The following is a 21,415-nucleotide window of genomic DNA, read 5'->3' on the forward strand; positions in this document are numbered from 1 at the left end:
TGTTTGTGATGGAACTTGATACCGTGACACTGACTTGGCGGGAAACGTATTTGGCCTTAAATTTTATCATAATTTTGTGGTTTAATCAATTTGAAATAATAATTCAAATATAAATAAAAAACAATAAGTTCAAATAGCGAGTGTCATACAAGCTAGCTTGGTTAAAAACACGTTTTTTTTAATTTAAAAAAGGAGTGTTACCACTTGCCATAATTACAGCTCGTTTTTCTAGGTGTGATTGCGAGGATAATTGTTTCCTTATGGTGTCTTGCTGAATACGTTCCCACCGAGCGGTAATGATATTCTTTAGCTCTCTGATTACTTAGCAGAGCTGTTTGCACTGATATCAGAACATCCCAGACATGCTCCATGGGATTGAGGTCGAGAATTTGTTCTTTTTTTTTTCATAATTTTAATATGCCAATGCGTACCATCTATAGGTAAGCGAAGGGAACAACTTCAGACCATGTTCAGATATGTACCTATGTACCTACTATCTACAAACCTAACCACCTAGACACTTTAATTTTCTATTTCTAATAGGAACTTATCACCAAATAAATCTAATGAACCTGTATGACAGCTGCTATTTAAACATTTAATAGATAGGTTCAAATAAAATGCACAGCTTTGAGAAATCATTTATTCACAACATCAAGTTTAACAATAATAATAATATAATTAACTACAGCAAAGTAATAATAATAATATCTACTTATATTACTAACAATTATTCAAAGTTAAGTATTCCGAGTAAACAATCATCATTTCGGTTTCAAAATGTATAAGTGGAATGACATGTTTAGAATTAACAAATAATAATGCACTTTTTGATTAACATTGTAAATATTCCGGTATTATGTATCTTTATCACAAGAGGTGACAAAACGAAAAAAGCCCTGGTCTAAAAGCAGCGCCGCGTAGGATTCTTAGAACCCAAACATCTAAATGTCACCGCGATTGCGCTCGATACCTTGAGACAGGGTGTCTCAGTAGAGTCCATCTCATGAGAGAAGTCCCGCTGCATTAAGTGAAAGTAATTAAATATTCTATTATTTGTATTTTTTTATTAAAACAGTCAAAATAAATGTTATAATTATCACATTTTGACATTTTAGGGGAGTCAAAATCTGTGGAGACCAAAGAATCACGCTAGCAACATTTCTTCGTATGACTACAGCGCCGCGTTTGCTAAACGTCTATCGCGAAATGGACTCTAGCTCCATAATTTCACTAGCTACGGCACCCTACAAACCATAACACAAAAGAGGATGTAAATACTACGTAATAAGAGGCTGGACTACCTAAGTAAAAATTGAAATTTAGATTAGTATGAAAGTTGCAGTTATTTGACATAAGTTTGGAATATTAGTAAATTACAGTATCGCGATTGGCCACGAAGTATAATCCGACTAAGTTTGAAAGCGGACAGTTGCTTAAAACGTAGTGGATTTCGGCTCCTTCTCTATCTCCTTTTTCACAAGATTATACAGCTGTCATCTGTCAATTACTACACGTTTCATACAATCGCTTTTTTCTTAAGAGTTTCGCTAGGCTGACTTTCATCTTTATCTATGATCTAACAAAACATTACTTTATTAAGTCTGTTAAGCTGATTTTATAAAACCAAAAGTTGTCAATTTGATTTTGTTTTTGCAGAGTTTTATTAGATGTAAGACATTATATTATAACTTTATTCAGTTACGAACAAATACCTACAGTAACAAGAAAATCAAGAAATTTATTAAAAAAAAGAAAAATTATTATACTTAATCACTACAGACCGGTTACTAATAACTGTATCGAACTAATTTTTCATCTACAAAGTTTGGAAACAGTGTTCACATCTATTATGACAAAATACATTTACGAAATCTGTACTTACATATTAAAATATATACAAATACAATCCATGTATGTATTAAGATATGTGCTTAGAAACAAAAATAAGTGAGTGCTAACTAGAAAATAAATTGTGACCAGTTACATAAACTACAACATAGTTATAGGCCAACCGTTTATCTGAGTCCTCGCCTGCGGGGTACAGGGGCGCGTGACGACGACAAGGTGCGAGAAATAAGCGATTACAAAAATTCGCCCGCCGCCCGCACCTGTCTCAGTCCCCTTTGTCGTCATACCCCCGCGCCCCTGTACCGCGCAGGCGAGGACTCAGATAAACGGTCGGCATATAGACGAAATTTACTAAAATTATTTCATAAGTTGTATTATCAGTCATATTTTTAATTCATTGATAGTGTTTAACTGTCCATTAGAATAAACTGCCACAGTTGACTATATGGGATGACTAAATTATAAGATAAAGATTGATCTACGTAAAATAAAAACATAAAATAACGTGTAAACTAATGAACATTAATCCACAATTATATTTATAAAATTCCTAGATTCAGGATTGGTCCCGCTGCGCTCCAACTAGATACCGCAATACCTATGAAGAATAGCTTTTTTATTACGGCAACTATTAGATGCTTGTGCGTGGCATCTTTACACTCAATGGCATCCTTAAAATTTTGTAACACACGCTTCGTGTTGTTTTATATTGAAATTAATAAAATACAAAATACTTACTGATGATATGTGATACCAGTGTCTTTCTTATTTCTTGTAGTATTATTTTTACAAAGTTTTACTACGTAATCCGACATTTTAGTTTCAATTATTAGCAAAGTGTAACAGAGCAGTATGTAGACCATATTTTATTAAGCACAAAATTTTAACTCTTAATTCAATTTACATCCTAGAAGCATGTAAATTTGTTAAAAAACATTCGGACTTATACTCAACACTACCAAATAACAAGCGATATAATAGAAATTTAAACAAATTAAAAAATCTCCAAACAAGTATGTCATTAGTGTCATCGAGCCCTCACCACATGGCAATAAAAATTTATAATCACATCCCAAACGATATTAAAAATAAAGAGAAGCCTTCTCTATTTAAGACATCTTAAATTTTTTTTAGTTACAAAATGCTTCTACGATTTACCCGAATTTTGTAATTACACTAAGTGTGAAAATTAGTTACAATATAGTATAAGAATGTATAAAATGTATAAGACTTATTTATTTTATGTAGAACATTGCTGTGCCCTTGCAGGGTGTCACATATTGTCTACCCATTAATGTACCAACCATCCTACTGTAAAATGTGACTTGCAATAAAATATTTTGATTTGATTTGAGCATGTGGCACGTCAACGTCACACACTGTTCGAGTCTGGTTTAGTACGGCCACTTGGGCGTACTATTAGTTGCCGCACTTTGCGACTATGCCTGCGGTATCTAGTTGGAGAGCAGTGGAGACCAATCCTTAATCTAACATTACTATGTTTATTATAGCACACATAAGTGCACCATTAGTTTTGTAGTACTTAAGTAGACAATAATATTGTTTTAACTATTTTCGCTTTTGCCGAAATGAAAAAATATAAGTACAAAAACTTTATAGATTTATGTCGCTCGTATATTAAATTCTACTTATATATTATTAATACGAAAAAGCACTAAAAGTGCCATTAACTATGTTATAAATAAAATAAATTATGACGTATAATTCTCAGAGCTAATAAAATAGCTGTAAGTAGGTACAGTAGTATATTTTGGCACAATATAGTAACAATCCCCTTAATATTATAATTTTACATTAACGATACTTTAATTAAGAATATTATATAAAACTTTTCCTCAAGTCGGATATGGATATATACGAAAACAAAATTAATAGTTAAAGGCCCGGTTATTGTAATTATAAGCGATTTAAACAGATTAATTCCTTACTATCGTTTGATATTGTAATCCATATTGCAAGTACATAAATGATTTTTAAGGTCCATATAGTAACATAATATTTAATAAAAAGATATTAATTTCTCAATGATATTATAAATGAATACGTATTGATATTAATAAATTCTTAATTTTTCCGGAAGTGTGTTTGTCACGTCTTATCCAGTTAAAGGGCTCAGGATGGTGCAGCTATTCGACTCGGTAGGTGGCGCTGCGATCTAATTCTAGAATTTTTTGTTATTTTAGTTTGTAATTAATGTTAGTCGTACTAATTAGTTACAAACAGAAATACATATCTTTAATAGCTTATTCCAATTCAATCAATACTTGAAAATATCCTTCAATGGTATATACCTGTACAATGGTATATTATAAGAAAACAACAAGTAACACATACAAATAAAAGTTAGAAAAGCCTACATAAATTGCAATAATATAGAAATAGGTAAACATTGTAGCCACTGCCGATTCGCATAACTTTCGCTTTTTATAGAAAACCGAACTAAGAAATAGAAAAGAAATTTAAAATTAACATCAAATCCTGCATTATCGACGATCTATGAAATTTATATAAATTAACAACTCTATCTCCGTCAGCTGGACTCCTTCGGGTTTCGCCGGTAAATTATTAAAAATATCCTTAATTAAATGGAATGGTCGTTCAAGAAGCCCCTTTGAACTTAACTTACGCCTCTAAACGAGTTTACATAAACAAATCGCGTTTAAATGCTGACCGCCGAGTTTTGTACGATTTTTGATCGCGTTCAAGAGCTGTCACTGTCACATATCGTAATAGAAACATTGATATATAACAATTTTGATTTTATTCATACTTATCGATGACAGTTAGGACATGCATGTTTGTGACATGTAAACTCAGTTTACGTCAACACGCTTAAAAGGTATGAGTGAAATCGTATTTAATCGAGATCTAGACTAGCATTTGGACTTGTTTACGTAAAACTGAGATTTATTGAACTCAGTTTGAAGTGTCATTGGTGAAACCGGTTCTAAGTGATGATTTCATTAGCGAGGTAGTTGCTTTAATATGTTTTATTTAGCTGTATCAATCGCATATCTGATCTAATGATGAACCCTTTACCTCACCTCTACACACACACTTTCTCTTTCGTTATTTTTCTTTCACCGTGTTCTTAATATCTGGATATGATAATACTGATAAAATTTTATTATTTAAATTGGCTTTACTTACGATTCATCGGTGTTCGTATCGCTAGTTTCGAACAATTCGCAGATACAGGGCTATATAATGGGTTCGCGGAAACGCCCCATCGCACACTACGGATTTGCGCTCGTAGTGCGCAGCTTGACAGGGCGGGGTAAGCCGGCGATAATAACGCGGATAGTAGCCTAAGACTTTTGCGTCACTACTTGCCTTCAGGGGTGCACAAAATGTACTCAAATTGTCCACTATGTAATCATCTCCGACGTCTTATCCTACAACGCACTAGCAGCTAGGCCCAGGCCGGAAGGCATACTAACCGCCGGTTAGCTCTAGAGTCATATTTTGCTATATATTATAAAATACAACATCTATTTTATTTAAGAGCACACAAGGCAGCCCTAATTATACATTTCAATAATAAATTACCAATAAATAGCCGATTGTAAATACTGACACCCAATGGTGTTCAATAAATTAAAAAAATATTTAGAATTAGAGGCAGTGAAATTTTGATTTCCATTTTATACTAGTTTTGTTTTTCATTTTAGAATTGGAAAAAGGGTTTAGGGATTTTCGTTTTCGTTTAAAAACAATAATTACACAATGATAAATCTTGCCATTCTCTATGATAGACCGAAATCTAAATTAAAGCAGTAGGCTAATAAAGCTGTGTACGGATAGCGCGTTCGTTACGCGTAGTCGGGATACGTTACCCACGCGTACAACCCTGTACATACTGTCGCGTATCTGAACGCTAGGTGAATCGATCGAAATATAGGCCAGCCATCCGCATATAGATTTTAAATTGCCTGTCGTACTTCTTAGGTATTAATGAACATTAATCACCAAGCAAATAATCAATATATATTCGTTCAAAGTATGTAAAAAATATAAAAAAAGCTAAATCTTTACGTAAATATTATTATTTCGATAGTTAAGCAGTGATTATCGCACAGGACAAGGTGAAGTTCATAAAGTTGAATTAATTTCATATTTTCATTATTTAATAATGACATTCTATACACATATAAGGACATATAATTCGCTGTCAAATAGCGGAACGGTAAAAGTGTGCTTAAAGACAATGTTAGCACACTTTTCTCCTTAATCGTGTGTCAACTGTCACTGTCCGAATCAATCCTGAATTGAATAAATATTTTATATTGCTGCCTATTGACCAAGAATATTTTAAACAACTGGAGTAAATGCGGCAATGTATAGAAATAACAGTTTGACTGTATAACTTGATAAGTTTTGACTTATTATGGTGAAATCTCTGGCATGTTCCATATTTCTGTTTTGTTTTTATACGACATGATTGGTATATATGTATATTGTATAGAACGTCATTGTTATTGAAACTCAGGACGTGCGTCCTGTTTGTCCGCGCTACCAAGAACCAACTGACGGCGGCACGCGTTCTCCAAGAGTGTACGCGTAGCAAGTATGGACGCAGCGTTCCAAGACACGCGCAACCGACTATCCGTACGCGAGTTATAATTTATTGAATAAAAAATACGTATATTTATTTATCTACATAATATGACGTAACCTAGTCAAACTAGAATACCCATAAACACTACTACATACTAAATTAATATGAAAGCGATACTTTTTTTCACACTGTTTGATTTTATAAGACTAACATAATGGCTCTAAATATTTTAACATGTTAAAATATTTCTAGGCTATTTTATACTGGGCAAAGAACCATCGCCGGAGTGAAAGCGACTATCACTCAAGAAACGAAAATCAGATATAAATCACATGTGAATAAAGCTATTGTCAAATAGACAGCGAACCGAAAGCGAAGCGAAATTTGTTTGAATCTAGTCATACAAAGAACTGAATACGTGGCGAACCCAAAGGCGTGTCACGCCAGGACAAACCTAAGGCGAGGCGTGAGCGAGATAGCTGTATTAGCTGGCTTTGTATGCACGACTTCAAACTGAGAGCCAATGTGAGACGCGAAGCAAGAGCGAAGAGTGATGGTTGTGTTTATTTACACTATTTTGACACGAGTGGCGTCCTGCAATGCTTGAATTTCAGTTTGCTGTGCCTACTTTGTTTCGTATTCTCTATTCTTACAGATCGGTTTGGTGTGCTTGTTGATGTTTGACAATACCTTAAATGAGATACACGTTATCTGAATAGTTAATCGCTGACATGTCCACACTTCCCGACGAGGACATTGTCCACTAGATATAATAATATAAGACAATACTCGCTTGGCGATCAGAAACACCGCTGTACAACTCCCGACGGTCATTTATTACTACAGTCGCGCTTGTAAACTCCTTACAGCCCAGCATACAACTGTGCGTACTTAAGATGTACAAGCGAAAACCGAAAACTTAACCAAATGGAGGGTAGAATATATACATACAATATTAACAATTATAATTGTGTCTGTTGTTTTATTCCTTGTGTAATGCTCTCGAAAACCATCAGAATTTGTTTAGTAAGTATATTATTGAATATATTAATAGGTATATATAAATAACACAAAACAAAGAATTAAAAAAAAAATTAAATGCGCGATAATCACTAATATCCGATAGAAAATAATGTATAATTGATTTTAACTTTTATCTCTAGGGAGAGATAGAGAGAAATGTAAAAAATAACGTCTTCATTCTCTCATCGCCTAAACTCTATCCCCCTTATTCATAATGGTCCGCTAACTTTAAACAGCCGCTTAGGAGTGTTTTTTCTCATTCTGACTTAGGTCAATAGAAGAAGACAGAGTGAGAATTAGCAATGCTTTAAGTTAGCAGACTATTATGAATAAGGGGGTTCACAAAAACATTAATAGTTGTCGGTTTTTCGCTATATGTCTTACATTCCATAAAATCTAATTTTTACCATACCCACATATTGACTACTATCTAACTTTTTATTAGCTTTATTCGCTAGTTCATCACCGGCGATGGGACAAATGGCTTAAGCGGTTCAGGTACCGATGTTAAGTAGCCCTGAAATAGTGCTATTGCATATTAGTTTCTCAATTAACCTAAATCACTTATATTGTATAATGAAAAACATTGTATAATCATAAAGATTTGGGGAGCCGCTTTGTAAAAAAAAAATAAAAAAAAACAGCCGACTTCAAAAAACCTATTCCAAAACAATAGATATAGTATGCATTAAAAAGTATAAAAATAATTGCGTATTTTTATACAATATAATTGTTCTAATTAAATAATTATTATTTTTGGAGTTGGTGTCAGCCAAGGTAGGTATGTAACTACACACATAGGTGAGATGCGCTTGTGTCGTACGTGTGACGCAAGAGCGGGGCCACGGCGGGAGGACACCTCCTCTTTTTTGAAGTTGGTTTAAGTCACTTAATTAACCTAAGATCCTTATTTAAAATGGCTAATGAAATATTTACCTAAGACACAGCATAATAATATAAATTTATAACTTATATTATGTTAAACTATCGTCTACAGTTAAAAAAATTCTAAACAACATCAACACTAACAGAAATCCAAACAAAGCAAGTAGCCGTTGTAGCGGGCTATTGGGTATTAGTTCCTTAAGTTTACTTGTCCTTTGTAGAAACTTCGTCTGCAATTACAAGAGTATTAGTATATTAATAAGGATAATGTGATAAATCAATCAAAATATTTGATTTTATCATTACTTGGAGATGGAAAAAGGTTGCAAAACATATTTTATTATATGTTAAGAAAATATGGTAGAATTCAATAAAACCACACAACAAAATATATATTTTAGTGATCATTTACAAATCTAACTCATGTTTAATATGGTTGTGTGCTTATTTAAATACTTAACTGATAAATAACAGGCACTAAGGGAGATTAAAAAAAAATAAAATTACAAATTTACCTCCTTCTGCAACATCTGTATTCTGTAAAATAAACTCCCGTAGCTCTTCATATGCTTTGTTCAATCTGTCATTTAAAATTATTATGTGAAAATTTCCTGGAACATTACCTGAAACACATCAGTCGGTAATTTATTGTATTTTTTACTTTGCACAAAATTGTATTGTATTTAAGTCTACCTACATAAATGCAGTTTTTTATTCGTTAACTGTTATGTGGATAAGTAATTTATTATTTCAAAATTAATTCTTTTGGGAATTCCTTTTAGCGATTCGGAAACAAATGGCTCAGAGCCATTGAGAGTCCAGAAAGGAAAATAGGTGGAAGAAACTTTCCCATTATTTATTTTGTGCTCCTTAATAATATCATAATCTTAGTCTTAACTTGCCTCATTTATTGAGACAATTTACAGTAGATTAATAAGATTTACTGCAGACTTTTGTTTATTAATTATTTATTATTATAATTTATACTAGCTGACCCAGCAAACGTCGTATTGCCATATAACATTAAAAAAAATCAATTATTAAAATTTTGATGCAACCGATTCTCAGACCTACCAAATATATCGTACTTCAATTATTGTATTCGATTGCCATCTTGCAACCCTATATCGGTTTGGTGGATGGAACAGAATAATATAAAAATCGTGATACAAAAATAGTTGTAGATCGTAGAAGTGCGAAAATTTTAATTTGTATGTATTTTTCAATGTTGAATCACAATAAAATAAAAAAAATGTCAAAAAATTAAAAAAAAAGATTTTGGGGTGGACTTAACATTTAGGGGGATGAAAAATATACAGTAGCCGATTCTCAGACCTACTGAATATGCATATAAAATTTGGTAAAAGTCAGTAAAGCCGTTTCGGAGGAGTAAGGTAACTAACATTGTGATCTAGCTGCTAACTGGTGCATCGAACCAGAGCTTTGATCTGCCACCGATAGGTACCTACTACAGAGATTTTATCAATACATAATACAGGGTGGACCAAAAGTCTGTTTACATTTGAATCGGTTGCCGCGTCTAGCAGCGGCGGCGGAAGGGTTACGCATTGCAAGAGCGGCAAATGGGAATTTAGTATCATGGCGTCGTTTAGCGGTAGTCAACGTGCATTTTGTGTACGCGAGTACTATCGAAACAACGATTCTGCGACCTTAGCTCAACGAAAGTTTTGCAATCATTACAAGATACGACACAAAAATCAAGCTCCATCAGGTGTGCTAATTAAAAAATGGGTGCTCAAGTTTGAGAAGACGTGTTCAACAATGGATTTACGTGGATCTGGCCGGCCTAGAACGTCGAGGGACCCCGAAAACATGGAGCGAGTAAAATCGTCTGTTCGTGACCAACCTGGACTATTAACTCGTAAGCGGTCTGCTGTCCTTAACGTGCCAAGATAATGATGTATTAAACCGCATTCTCAAGAAAGATTTAAGTCTACATTCCTATAGAATCCAAATGGTGCAGGAATTAAGGCCTCAGGACCATACCACTAGGTTGCAGTTTGCGAACGAAATGGTAGAGCGATTCACCAGTTTTACAAACATTTTTTTCTCAACAAGGCACACCTAAATGGGCATGTTAATAGACTAAATTGTCGTTATTGGAGTGACAGTATGTCATGGTGATCAAAAACCCCTGCATTCCAGCCAACCAACCCAGTAACTCTTGACGAATTAAAGGATCGTATTCGCATAGAAATCCAAAACATCTGAACAGAAACATGTAAAGCTGTCATTGAAAATTTCAGCTCTAGATTGCAGCAATGCCAGAATAATGAAGGATTGCATATGGATGATGTGATTTTTAAGAAATAAATTCTCCTTTTGTTAACTATCGAAAACAATAAACAATGTTGATCTACTGTAATTAGTTTTTTTTTAATCATCATTCCAATTATAAACGGACTTTTGGTCCACCCTGTATATATAGCTATTAATTGTTGCTATATATTATGTACTGTTTTATAGATACTATGAGTTACCAATGCAACCAAATTAATTCAATCTGCAAACATATTTTTTGCTAGGTAGCTAGTTTTGGCTAGAATAATTTCTAGGGTCTGAATCGTGACTTTTATACATTTTAAAATTTATTTCATGCAAACTAAATTCTAAAATCTTATCTAAAACTTCAATTTTGATTAAGTTTTTTTTATTACATTCACCTGACAGCCTCTTGGCTGGCATCACACTTAACCTAAATATTTAAAATTCAAATTACCATATTCAATCTCACAACGAGCCGTCTCCAATCTTTTCTGCAGAGCTTCTTCATCTTCAGTATCGCGCTTTCTCAGACGTCTTTCTAGTTCTTCAATAGATGGTGGCATGATAAAAACAAGCAAGGGATCTAGATCTGTCTGTTTGATCTGTTTTACTCCCTCAATTTCAATGTCTAGGACACAAATCCTTCCTGTACGACGAACTTCTTCTACTGCCTTTTTACTGAAATGATATCATATAACAAAATTTAAAATATTTAATTACATTTTTTTTATAGAATAGGAGGACAAACGTGCGTACGGGTCACCTGTTGTTAAGTGATCACCGCCGCCCACAATCTCTTGCAACACCAGAGGAATCACAGGAGCGTTGCCGGCCTTTAAGGAAGGTGTACGCGCTTTTTTTGAAGGTACCCATGTCGTATCGTCCCTGAAACACCGCACAAGGAAGCTCATTCCACAGCTTTGTAGTAGTACATTTCACTAATTTCCAAACAGAAACATAATTATTAAAGTGTGGCACCTGGCACCATGTGTCTATTAATTTGAAATGGAATCATAAAACATAATTTTTGACACCTTCAGATTACTTTGACACTTTGCACACTTATGAAGGACTGATGATGATAAAAGGCTCAAAAGGAAATTATTTTCTCAAAATTGATTTTTTTTAGAATTATAATTGATGTCATTTCTTATATACTAGATACTACTACCGTTCGGAAAAAAATGGCGCTCTAAGAGAGAGAAAGAGGTGCAAAAAACTCTCCCAGCATTCTTTTTTTGTGCTCTTTTTAATGAAATATACAATATTGTACTGTCATTACTACTGATATATAAATAATCATGATCTATTACCAGGCTATCGGATATCACTTAGATATTCAGCTGTGAAGTAGTCAGATTTACGGCAGAGCCATTTTTTAAAAAGACAATTAAATTTATTTATAGATAATAATAATAATAATATATCTTTATTAAAAGGTATGCACCCAGTTAAAATTACAATAATATATGTATAAAGTAAAATTATATAATACAATTGAATTTAAATAAATTAAAATACAATTCTGTATTCAGGTCTATTTATTTCCTATTAGCCTCCTGGTGCACTGAACGCCAATGCTTGTTTATTGAGCAATCTAGACACCCGGCCAGCGTGCTCAGGATCTCATTCTTGGATTCTCGCAATCGGCTCCAGAATGTTGCGATACCCGATCTCATGATCGCAAAGAAATCCGGTACTCTGGCCTCGGCGAACGTGGCCGACGCGCTACAGTACCGAGGCAACTCCATCAGGATACGATACGCATCATTGTATTGCACCCTGATGTTGTTGATGGCACGCCTGGTGTACTTCGTCCAAAGTTGGCATAATGCCTGAACAGTGGCTGGGACTTTATTATAAAAGTAAATATACATTTACCCTAAAAGCTATTATGTATCTTATGAAGCCTACTAGAATTAGTTACAAGCGATTGCTTAATAAGAGATTCCTTATTCCCTTTCTATTTCATTATTATAAATGAAAATCACTATTAAGAGCAAAAAGGTGACCATTTTTGTGAATGTATATAAAATTTTCTTAAATGTAAATAAAAGCAGGCACTATTAGGATGAATAATGTCTAAGTCATATACTTTATAATTATTAATTTATATCTCCACAACAAATAAACTCAAAATTTTAAATTCTATTTCTTTCATCTAATATATAAAATTCTCATGTCGCGGTGTTTGTAGTTAAACTCCTTCGAAACGGCTTGACCGATTCTCATGAAATTTTGTGAGCATATTGAGTAGGTCTGAGAATCGGCCAACATCTATTTTCCAACCCCCTAAATGTTAAGGGTGGTCCACACGATTTCTTTTTTTATAAATTTTTTGACATTTTTTTTCAAATTTGTTTGATTATGAGTCAGCATCTTCACCCATCTACGATCAACAGTTACTTTTGTATCGCGATTTTAATATCGGCAATACAACGTTTGCTGGGTCAGCTAGTAATTTATAAAAATATAAACATTCCATTAGTCTTTAACAAACAAAACCAACTGGAAAATATAGTTGTGGTGCAGCATTAATAATCTATGTCAGGGATAACATAACATATTTCTGATTATTTTGTAATAATAGGCCATTTGGTAAGATGTTAGTGATAAGTCTCAGATCAATAACCCAACTTCTTGTGTAGACCAGACCGTTTGTGACAATTTAAGTTTAAAATAATTCATATTGCATAATATAAACAACCAAAATATTGAGTAACTAGTAAAAATATGTAATAGACAAACGCCCGAAATTAATAATCAATCCTAATCCAGTGTTTGGTATCCGCAATTGATATTCTAATAAATATCTTGAGTTGAGCATGCCAATAATCAATCCATAGATAGAGATTTTAATCTCAATAATCACACAATCTCTGAGAGGACGGATCATACATTAAAAATTGTCCTCTGTTCGAAAATGGCAGTTTTACGTTGTCAATAAACAATCGAACTATTCTGACATGTGTTTTGATCGGTGAAAACAGGCGCAGATTGTTATCCTAGAAGTCCGTTGGATTACAGATTATAAGCTTATAGTATTTATTTTACATAACAATATAATTCTTAATTATCGTGGATAGTAATAATTGGTTAAAAATAAAATGACTTCATCAATATTTTCAACTGATAGTGAAAAGAGTGATTTGGAAGAATTAGCTCAGTTATCCGATTGGGATACTGATAGTGATGACAGACAACATGCTGTTGCAAGGCAAATGAGAAGAGTTAATTATATGCAGAGTTTAGATGATGTCGAATTCAGCTTTAGATTACTAGATTCACAAAATTAATGCCATATGTTCGTGTGACGTGAATGTTTACAATCACCATGCAACTACAACCTCCCAAAAAATATAAAAATACTAAAAAATAAAAAACAAATTATAAATACCACTTTTATCTTATTATTATCATAGACATATTATATTATAGTACAATATTTATTTAAATTGTATAGTTGTAGCACTATCATAAATTGCGTGAAATACTCACGGTAACCAACATCATTAATTGATAAGGCTTAATACTGAATCCAACTAAATAGCTTTCCAATTAGAACATTAGATAACCACTTTATTATAATGAGAATAGGTTAAGTACTTTAACCATCGTAAACATACACCATCATTGACTTTTCTATAGACCTAGGAGAGAAACAATCCCACTATACATTGCAAATGGAGTTTGTTCTGCAGCACAAATAACACTAGAGTGGGTGCACTTTGAGTATTTGAGCAGCAAACACTAAAAAATGTTATTAATTCTCTTAACAATTGCCTGTTAACCTTGCGCTTTCATTCACAAACGTTCCAAAAGCCTGTATGCTGGAGCAGATTATTACCATCAGTTGTTATCAGCCAGCAAACTGCTCACCGCACAGCCACTCATGTAAGTAAAAATGTCCCATATTCTTTGCAAATTTGAAATGCAGTTATTGCACTGTGCTTCCACGGGGCGTAAAAAGAATAGCGTAGTCCCAGGCCCAAGGGTGTCGTAAGAGGCGACTACGGGCTTTTTGAAAGTGGGAGAGTGCCCCTGAGTTGACGCCGGTGCTAACGCGTTTATTCCGGTACTCTTATTCAAAAGGTGTAGTCCCTGACTCATGGAAGTCAGCCCTTGTCCATCCGATCCAAAAAAAGAAGACAGTTCGGATCCGGCAAACTACAGGCATAAAATGCTATTACCTCCCTGCTCTCCAAAATCATGGAGAGCATAATTAACCGCCAGCTCTTGGTATACCTTGAGGGTCACCAGTTGATCAACGACCGGCAGTACGGCTTCCGCCATGGTCGGTCGGCAGGCAAGATGGGCGGTGGCTATTGTAAGCAAGGGGAAAGGCCTGGCAGTTAGCCTGGACATAGCGAAGGCATCTGATCGTGTCTGGCACAAGGCGCTCCTCTCAAAAATTTCAACATTTGGGCTTCCCGAGAGCTTATGCAAGTGGACCTCCTGCTTCCTCACTGGGCGCAGCATACAGGTCGTTGTTCTAGCGCTCTACAAAGCGCAGGTCCGGCCATACATGGAGTATCGCACCCCAGTATCAGCTCGATTCATTTGACCGTGTGCAACGCAGAGCAGCTCGAATTGTCGAGGACCCAGTGCTCTGTGTACGGCTGGATCACTTGGCGTTGCGTAGAGACGGCGCTTCATTGTGTGTCTTCTACCACATTTATCACAGGGAGTAATCCGAAGAGCTGTTTAACCTGATTCCTGCCGCCGAATTCCACCTTCACACGACACGCCGCAAGTTAGGATATCATCCCCACCATCTGGATGTGTGGCGGTCCTCCACAGTGCGGTTTTCAAGGAGCTTTCTTCCTCGTACTACGAACCTGTGGAATGAGCTTCCTTGTACAGTACGATGCGACAATACGTCCTGGGTACCTTAAAAAAAGCGTGTACACCTTCCTTAAAGGCTGGTGTTGCAAGATAATGTGGGCGGCGGTGATCACTTAACACCAGATGACCCATATGCTCGGTTGTACTCCTATTCCATAAAAAAAATATGTCATGGTGTATTTACTGTGAAAGCAACAAACAAATTTAATTTCAGTATTTAAAAGTATCAAGTGATACTAAGAAAAAATTAATAACTAACACAAATTGTATTGTGGCTTGAGGAAATGTCTGATTTTGATAATGCTAGTTCACAGTTTGTAGACCAGATGTGCCAGAAAGTGATTTATCTAGTCATCATAGTCCGATTGATAAGCACTGCTAAAGTATGGTAGTACGGTAGCCGAGAGATTGTAAGTAAGTATGTAGAAAGTTTAATCTTTCTGTTCTGGGAAACTCAGATCAGTATGATTTTGATGCTCACACAGTACACACAGTTAGCACAGTTTTATGTGTAATAGATTGCTTATAATTAGGATGATTTCAGTAATTATATTTGAAAGCTATTAAAACAAGCTATAAGACCAGGCAAAATAAAGCATCTTATAAAAAAAAACACAAATATTTACAAATATATTTGTGTACACATATATTAACAAATATATTTGTGTACACATATATTAACAAATATATTTGTGTACACATATATTTACAAATATATTTGTCTACACATATATTTACAAATATATTTGTGTAAACATATACATATTTACAAATTTCAATACACTCTTACTGAGAACTAAGTTAGTAAACAATAATTTAGGAAATATATGAAGTGACCAACTATAACACCTACTAACTTCGTGAAAGAAGAGATACCAGCAGAAATACTGAAGTTAACACAACAAAATCTACAAAAACTAATTAATAAGAAATTTGTACAGGACAAATATGAGACTTTATAAGATGAGCTTATCAGTCTGGGCAATAAACTTAGAGCAAATCCACAGAAAAGAGACAAAATTGGAGAAAAAGCAAGGAAACTTATGACAAACAGAAAAAACCTACTGGAAGATAGGAAATAAATTATGTCCATCAGCAAGGAAATAAATAAAAACATAAGAAAACACAGAAACATGATAAGAACAGACAGAATCAGATTTCATATAGAAAAAACAGGTGGAGTGAAAGAGCCCTTCCAGAAATAGGAGACTCATTAACCTGGATTCCAAACCTAAAAAATACCAAAAATAAAGTTATAACAAAAAGAAAAAATATTATTAATATTGCAACAGAGTTTTATCAACAGCTCTAGAAAAATGACAATCCGATAAAATTCACCAAAGATGATGGAAACAAAACAGTACAATATGTTCGGCCCATAATGAAACAAGAGGTAGTTAAAGCTGTGTTATCCCAAAAAAATGAGAAGGCTCCCAGGCCAGGATAGAAACACGAACGAATTATTAAAATCATCTCTAGTGTGGCCTACATTGGACTCTGTAGTGAATATTTTCAATAATATATTAATATCTGAGGAGATACCAAAGCAATGGAAAACAACTACAATTACCCTACTACATAAAAAAGGAGACAAGGAGCAGATGAACAACTACAGACCTATAAGCCTTATGCCTAACTTATATAAAATATTTTCAAAAATAATCTTAGCATGCATGACCAGAATACTTGAAGAAAACCAGCCTATTGAGCAAGCGGGATTCCAAAGCAACTATTCAACCGTGAACCATATACAAACAATAACACAGATCATTGAGAAGTATAATGAATTTAGAAAGATATATTATGTAGCATTTATTGACTTTAATAAAGTGTTTGATTCCTTAAAACACCACGGCATCTGGGAAGCACTGAAAAAACCAAAGAATAGAACAAAAATATATTAATATAATACAGCAAATATACAAAAACAGTGTGACAAGAATAAAATTGGAATCCATTGGTGAAGAATTTGAGATACAGAAAGGAGTTAGGGGGGACCTATTCTTTACCTGCTTTTAAAAAAAATATTACGAGATTGTTAGGTGCCAAAATATGATCAATATTCTTCTTCTTTTTTTTTCTTCTTTTCAAATTCGTATCTTGATTTTATAATTTTTGCTTTATTTTATATAATTGTTTTCTTGGTGTCACGGAAGCAAAGACTGTGCATGTTGTGACACCTTAATTTGTGTACATTCAACTCATTATTTGTTAATATTTGATATATTTTAAGCGTATTAGAATGTAACAACTACTGGTTGTCCTATAAATAAATAAATGACCTTTTGTCACCCAAGCTATTTACAACAGTATTAGAGCAGATCTTCAGAATTCTTAACTGGGAAAGAAAAGGTCTTATCATAAATGGAGAATATCTACATCTACATTAGTCTTGTGCCAGATTTTGGCGAGACAACACGTCCTGAGGATGCCTTGTGTAGAGGCGAAACACGCATCGACTTTTTTTAAAAACAAATATTAGTGGAATTAACACTAAAGAAAACTTAAATAATTTGTATAATATCTACATCATTTAAGATTTGCAGATGACATAGTACTATTGAGTGAGAAGCCCACAGAGATACACGAAATGATCACTCAATTATATGAGGAAAGCACAAAAGTTGGGTTGACAATGAATACATCTAAAACAAAAGTCATGACTAATGGACCAAAGACAAAAATTGAATTAAGAGGTACAAGCATAGTAACTCTTGGAAACAGACCAAATGGATAAAGAGATCAATAAAAGGATTGGTAACTCTTGAAAATGCTACTGGTCTTGGAAGGAGATCATGAAAAGTAAGGAGATTCCAGCACTAGAAAAAGGCAAGATTTTAAACACCTGCATAACACCATGTATGTCCTATGGACGCCTAACCTGGGCCCTTACAAGCAAAAATATGAGAAAACTGGAAATATGCCAAAACACCATGTAGAGGAGCTTATTGGACATAAAATTTAAGTACAGAGAAAGACTATCAGACATAAGAGAAAAAACAAAGGTTATCCCCATAACAAAAACTGGAAAAACACAGAAACTAACCAATTGGTACCCAAGGTGCTAAAAGAAAGAGAGGCAGACAGATAGTAAGGTGGGAAGATGACATAAAGGTTGCTGGACCAGTTTGGAGTAGAGAAGCGCGGGGGAGAGAGCACTGGAAGTTCCTAGAGGATGCTTATGTCGGTGGACAAGCTAGATATATTGTTAAAAAATAGAGGAATAAAAAAATCAACATGTTACTACATCACTAGTATCTAGAAATCAAGTCTAGAATCTTTATCTTTATATTTACAAATTTCAATACACTCTTACTGAGAACTAAGTTATTAAACAATAATTTAGGAAATATATGAAGTCAACCGAAACTGAACTTTAAAGATGAATAAAATTGATATTAATTATAGTAGAAGAATTTATGACACTACATTAACATAAAATTAGTTCTTAAAATTATTGAGGATTAGATTTTAATCATATTAAAAGTAATAATAACACATTAAAAAAACAAGCCCTCGTATACCACTGTAACTAATGTATGTATTGGTCTCAGTTGGTTTAAATCACTTGTGTAGCATACTCTGTCCCACACAGCTATATGGAGCGAGTAGTTATCCATTATTGTAGTTACTCTAATATCATGTGTCTGTATTGTGGTGTGGTAAGCAAATATCAGATATTGTAATCCATAATTTTAGAAGAAGTCAGTAGCCAGATTTTAGATATTGTAGCAATATATATATTTTGTAACGATACAGTTTGTATCACCCACCTCTAAATGAAAATACTTTACTACAGTAAGTTACGGATTACAGTTAATTCAAAACTATTATATTGGAATATTGCCAATGAGAGCACATGGAAATTTATGTGATGTTTACCTGGTGCCATACATGTTACCACTGAAGGTCGCAGTTTCAATGAATTCACCATTTTCAATAGCAGTCAACATATCCTCTTTTGTGGTAAAATGATAATGTACTCCGTCTTTTTCACCTGCCCGGGGACTTCTTGTTGTATGTGAAACACTAAAGCCGAATTTATCTGGAAAGTCCTTCAACAAACGTTTTTGTAAGGTACTTTTTCCAGATCCTGATGGACCACATAAAACCAACGGACGCGGCCCCTTTTGCACCATTTTAATTAATGCTACAAATTAAAAATTAAAATCAATAACAATGGCAGTATGCCGGAAACACATAACCTTTTTCGAGCAAATATATTGTTTAACATACATCGTATATAATTCGTTTTTATCGATTTAATAAAACAGCTGCAGATTACTCTTTGCTTTAATTGCTTAATTCTTACAATAAAATAACAACTGAATAATACTAACAGATCACAAGTCACAACACAAGTTTAAATTGTGTACACAGATTTTTTTTTGGTTCTCTTCGTCCATCTGGACAGGCAAAGGGGTCAAAAGCCCATACAGCCAAGTCTTCATTTTTATTTTTCTATTCTTCACGTTACACAGCTTGTTCAAAGTCAAGCTAAGTATTTATATAATCTTCATCTTCAAACATAAATAGTACAATTTCCCATAAAAGTAGTATTTCGTGTTCTTCATGTTTCATTTTCTTCATATACATATAGGTTCGCATGAAAGGCCGAAGCCAAGTCTTTTATTGATAATATTCTTGTTCCAATTAAGATCAAGCTTAACCCCTTATTTTTAATAATAAACTTTTATGATATAATACTAAAATATAAATCTCATATACGTTATAAGAAATATATTATACATGAATTATAAGCAATAATGATGAATATTAGTTGAATATAATTATAAGATAATATGAAACTAATTTAAGGTATAACTACAAATATAATATTTACATTTATACATTAAAATTTACATTATAAACACAAGTCCAATAATAATTTATGGATGAATATGTTTTAAGTCTGTGTAAGGGATTGTGTCAAAAGCCAAGCCGTATTTTCAAATTTCGCCTACCGTTGAAACTATAAATTTGTAAAGCGGCACGAAGCAGTCATAAGTTTTCAATAACTGCTGAAGTGAGCGCGGGATGTCTTCAGCATTCTTATAAATATCCAATAGGCAGTCTATCAATGTAAATCTTTGAATCAGCTGGGATGGACGCCTTAATATTTTGTTCCCTTAAAAATGTCGTGTTGTCTAGGAATGTATTAGCCAAATTGGGTCATTCAAACACTACTCCTATCTTATATTTGTTGAGTTTCTTAAGATATTTAATGCCTTTAATGAAGCGCGATAAGTAGCTTATAATAGTTAGCATGTCACGACTACCAAATGGCTGTTCAGTGGCACTCTCTATGAAGACTATAAATTCATGACCGGCACCTGCGTCTTCCGGATATCGGCAACTTAGAACGGAAAATAGTCGGCCACCCTATATGGCAAATAAAAGTCCTCGTGGTCTTCCAAAACTGTACGCGAATCTGAGTATTCGCTACTTTCAGAGGTGGAATCTAAAATAGACTCACCTTTATCTCGTTCCGGCTTGGTTTTTTTCCGCCTTTTCGACATCTCTTAGCACAAACCTAAATCACTAAATATATAGACTTTTACTTATACTAAACAAATTAAATGATAAACATATACAAATACTTATATACTTTTCAAAAATATGAGGATTATATACAATATAATAGAAATATTGAATTTTATAGTTAAAAAGACCGCCCTAAGCAATCAAGAGTTCTCTTGATTATTTTTTTTTATTTTCCCGCGCCTCTCCCATCCATAGACATTTTTTTTTTGGTTCTGTTCGTCCATCTGGACAGGCAAAGGGGTCAAAAGCCCATACAGCCAAGTACCACAAACCCTACACAAGACGTAACTTTTTTTATTATTTTATCACTTGGTAACTAAAAATTTTAAGTCAGAAATTTATTTTTAAAGAAATTCAAAATAAATAAAAATTAAAACGTTTATGTGACAAAGGTTACCATAA

General features: G+C 33.8%; 2 protein-coding genes across 4 annotated transcripts in view; both read right to left on the reverse strand.

The window, feature by feature from the left end:
- Positions 1 to 21,095, reverse strand: part of LOC126966343 (uncharacterized) — a 109,343-nt gene extending 88,248 nt beyond the window's left edge. The window contains exon 1 of the mRNA XM_050810341.1: positions 20,946 to 21,095. The gene's annotated coding sequence lies outside the window, so the exon portion shown is untranslated. The remainder of the gene's footprint in view (positions 1 to 20,945) is intronic.
- LOC126966355 (guanylate kinase) lies at positions 630 to 19,849 on the reverse strand. 3 transcript variants are annotated; one of them, XR_007729712.1, is made up of 6 exons: positions 19,706 to 19,849; positions 19,352 to 19,619; positions 11,079 to 11,302; positions 8,854 to 8,961; positions 8,483 to 8,568; positions 630 to 4,033 (listed from the first exon to the last, which is right to left on the reverse strand). XR_007729712.1 is itself a non-coding variant. In XM_050810353.1 (5 exons), the coding sequence occupies exons 2-5, from the start codon at positions 19,606 to 19,608 to the stop codon at positions 3,999 to 4,001; spliced, it is 624 nt and encodes a 207-aa protein (XP_050666310.1). In that variant the 5' UTR covers positions 19,609 to 19,619; positions 19,706 to 19,849; the 3' UTR covers positions 630 to 3,998. The 3 variants fall into 3 exon arrangements, 2 of the variants coding, with proteins under 2 accessions (XP_050666310.1, XP_050666312.1); XM_050810353.1 differs by lacking the exon at positions 8,483 to 8,568; XM_050810355.1 differs by having other exon boundaries at positions 630 to 8,568.
- Positions 21,096 to 21,415: the final 320 nt, after the last annotated feature.

The sequence above is a fragment of the Leptidea sinapis genome, chromosome 10 (assembly GCF_905404315.1).
Source record: "Leptidea sinapis chromosome 10, ilLepSina1.1, whole genome shotgun sequence".
Lineage (NCBI taxonomy): Eukaryota > Metazoa > Arthropoda > Insecta > Lepidoptera > Pieridae > Leptidea > Leptidea sinapis.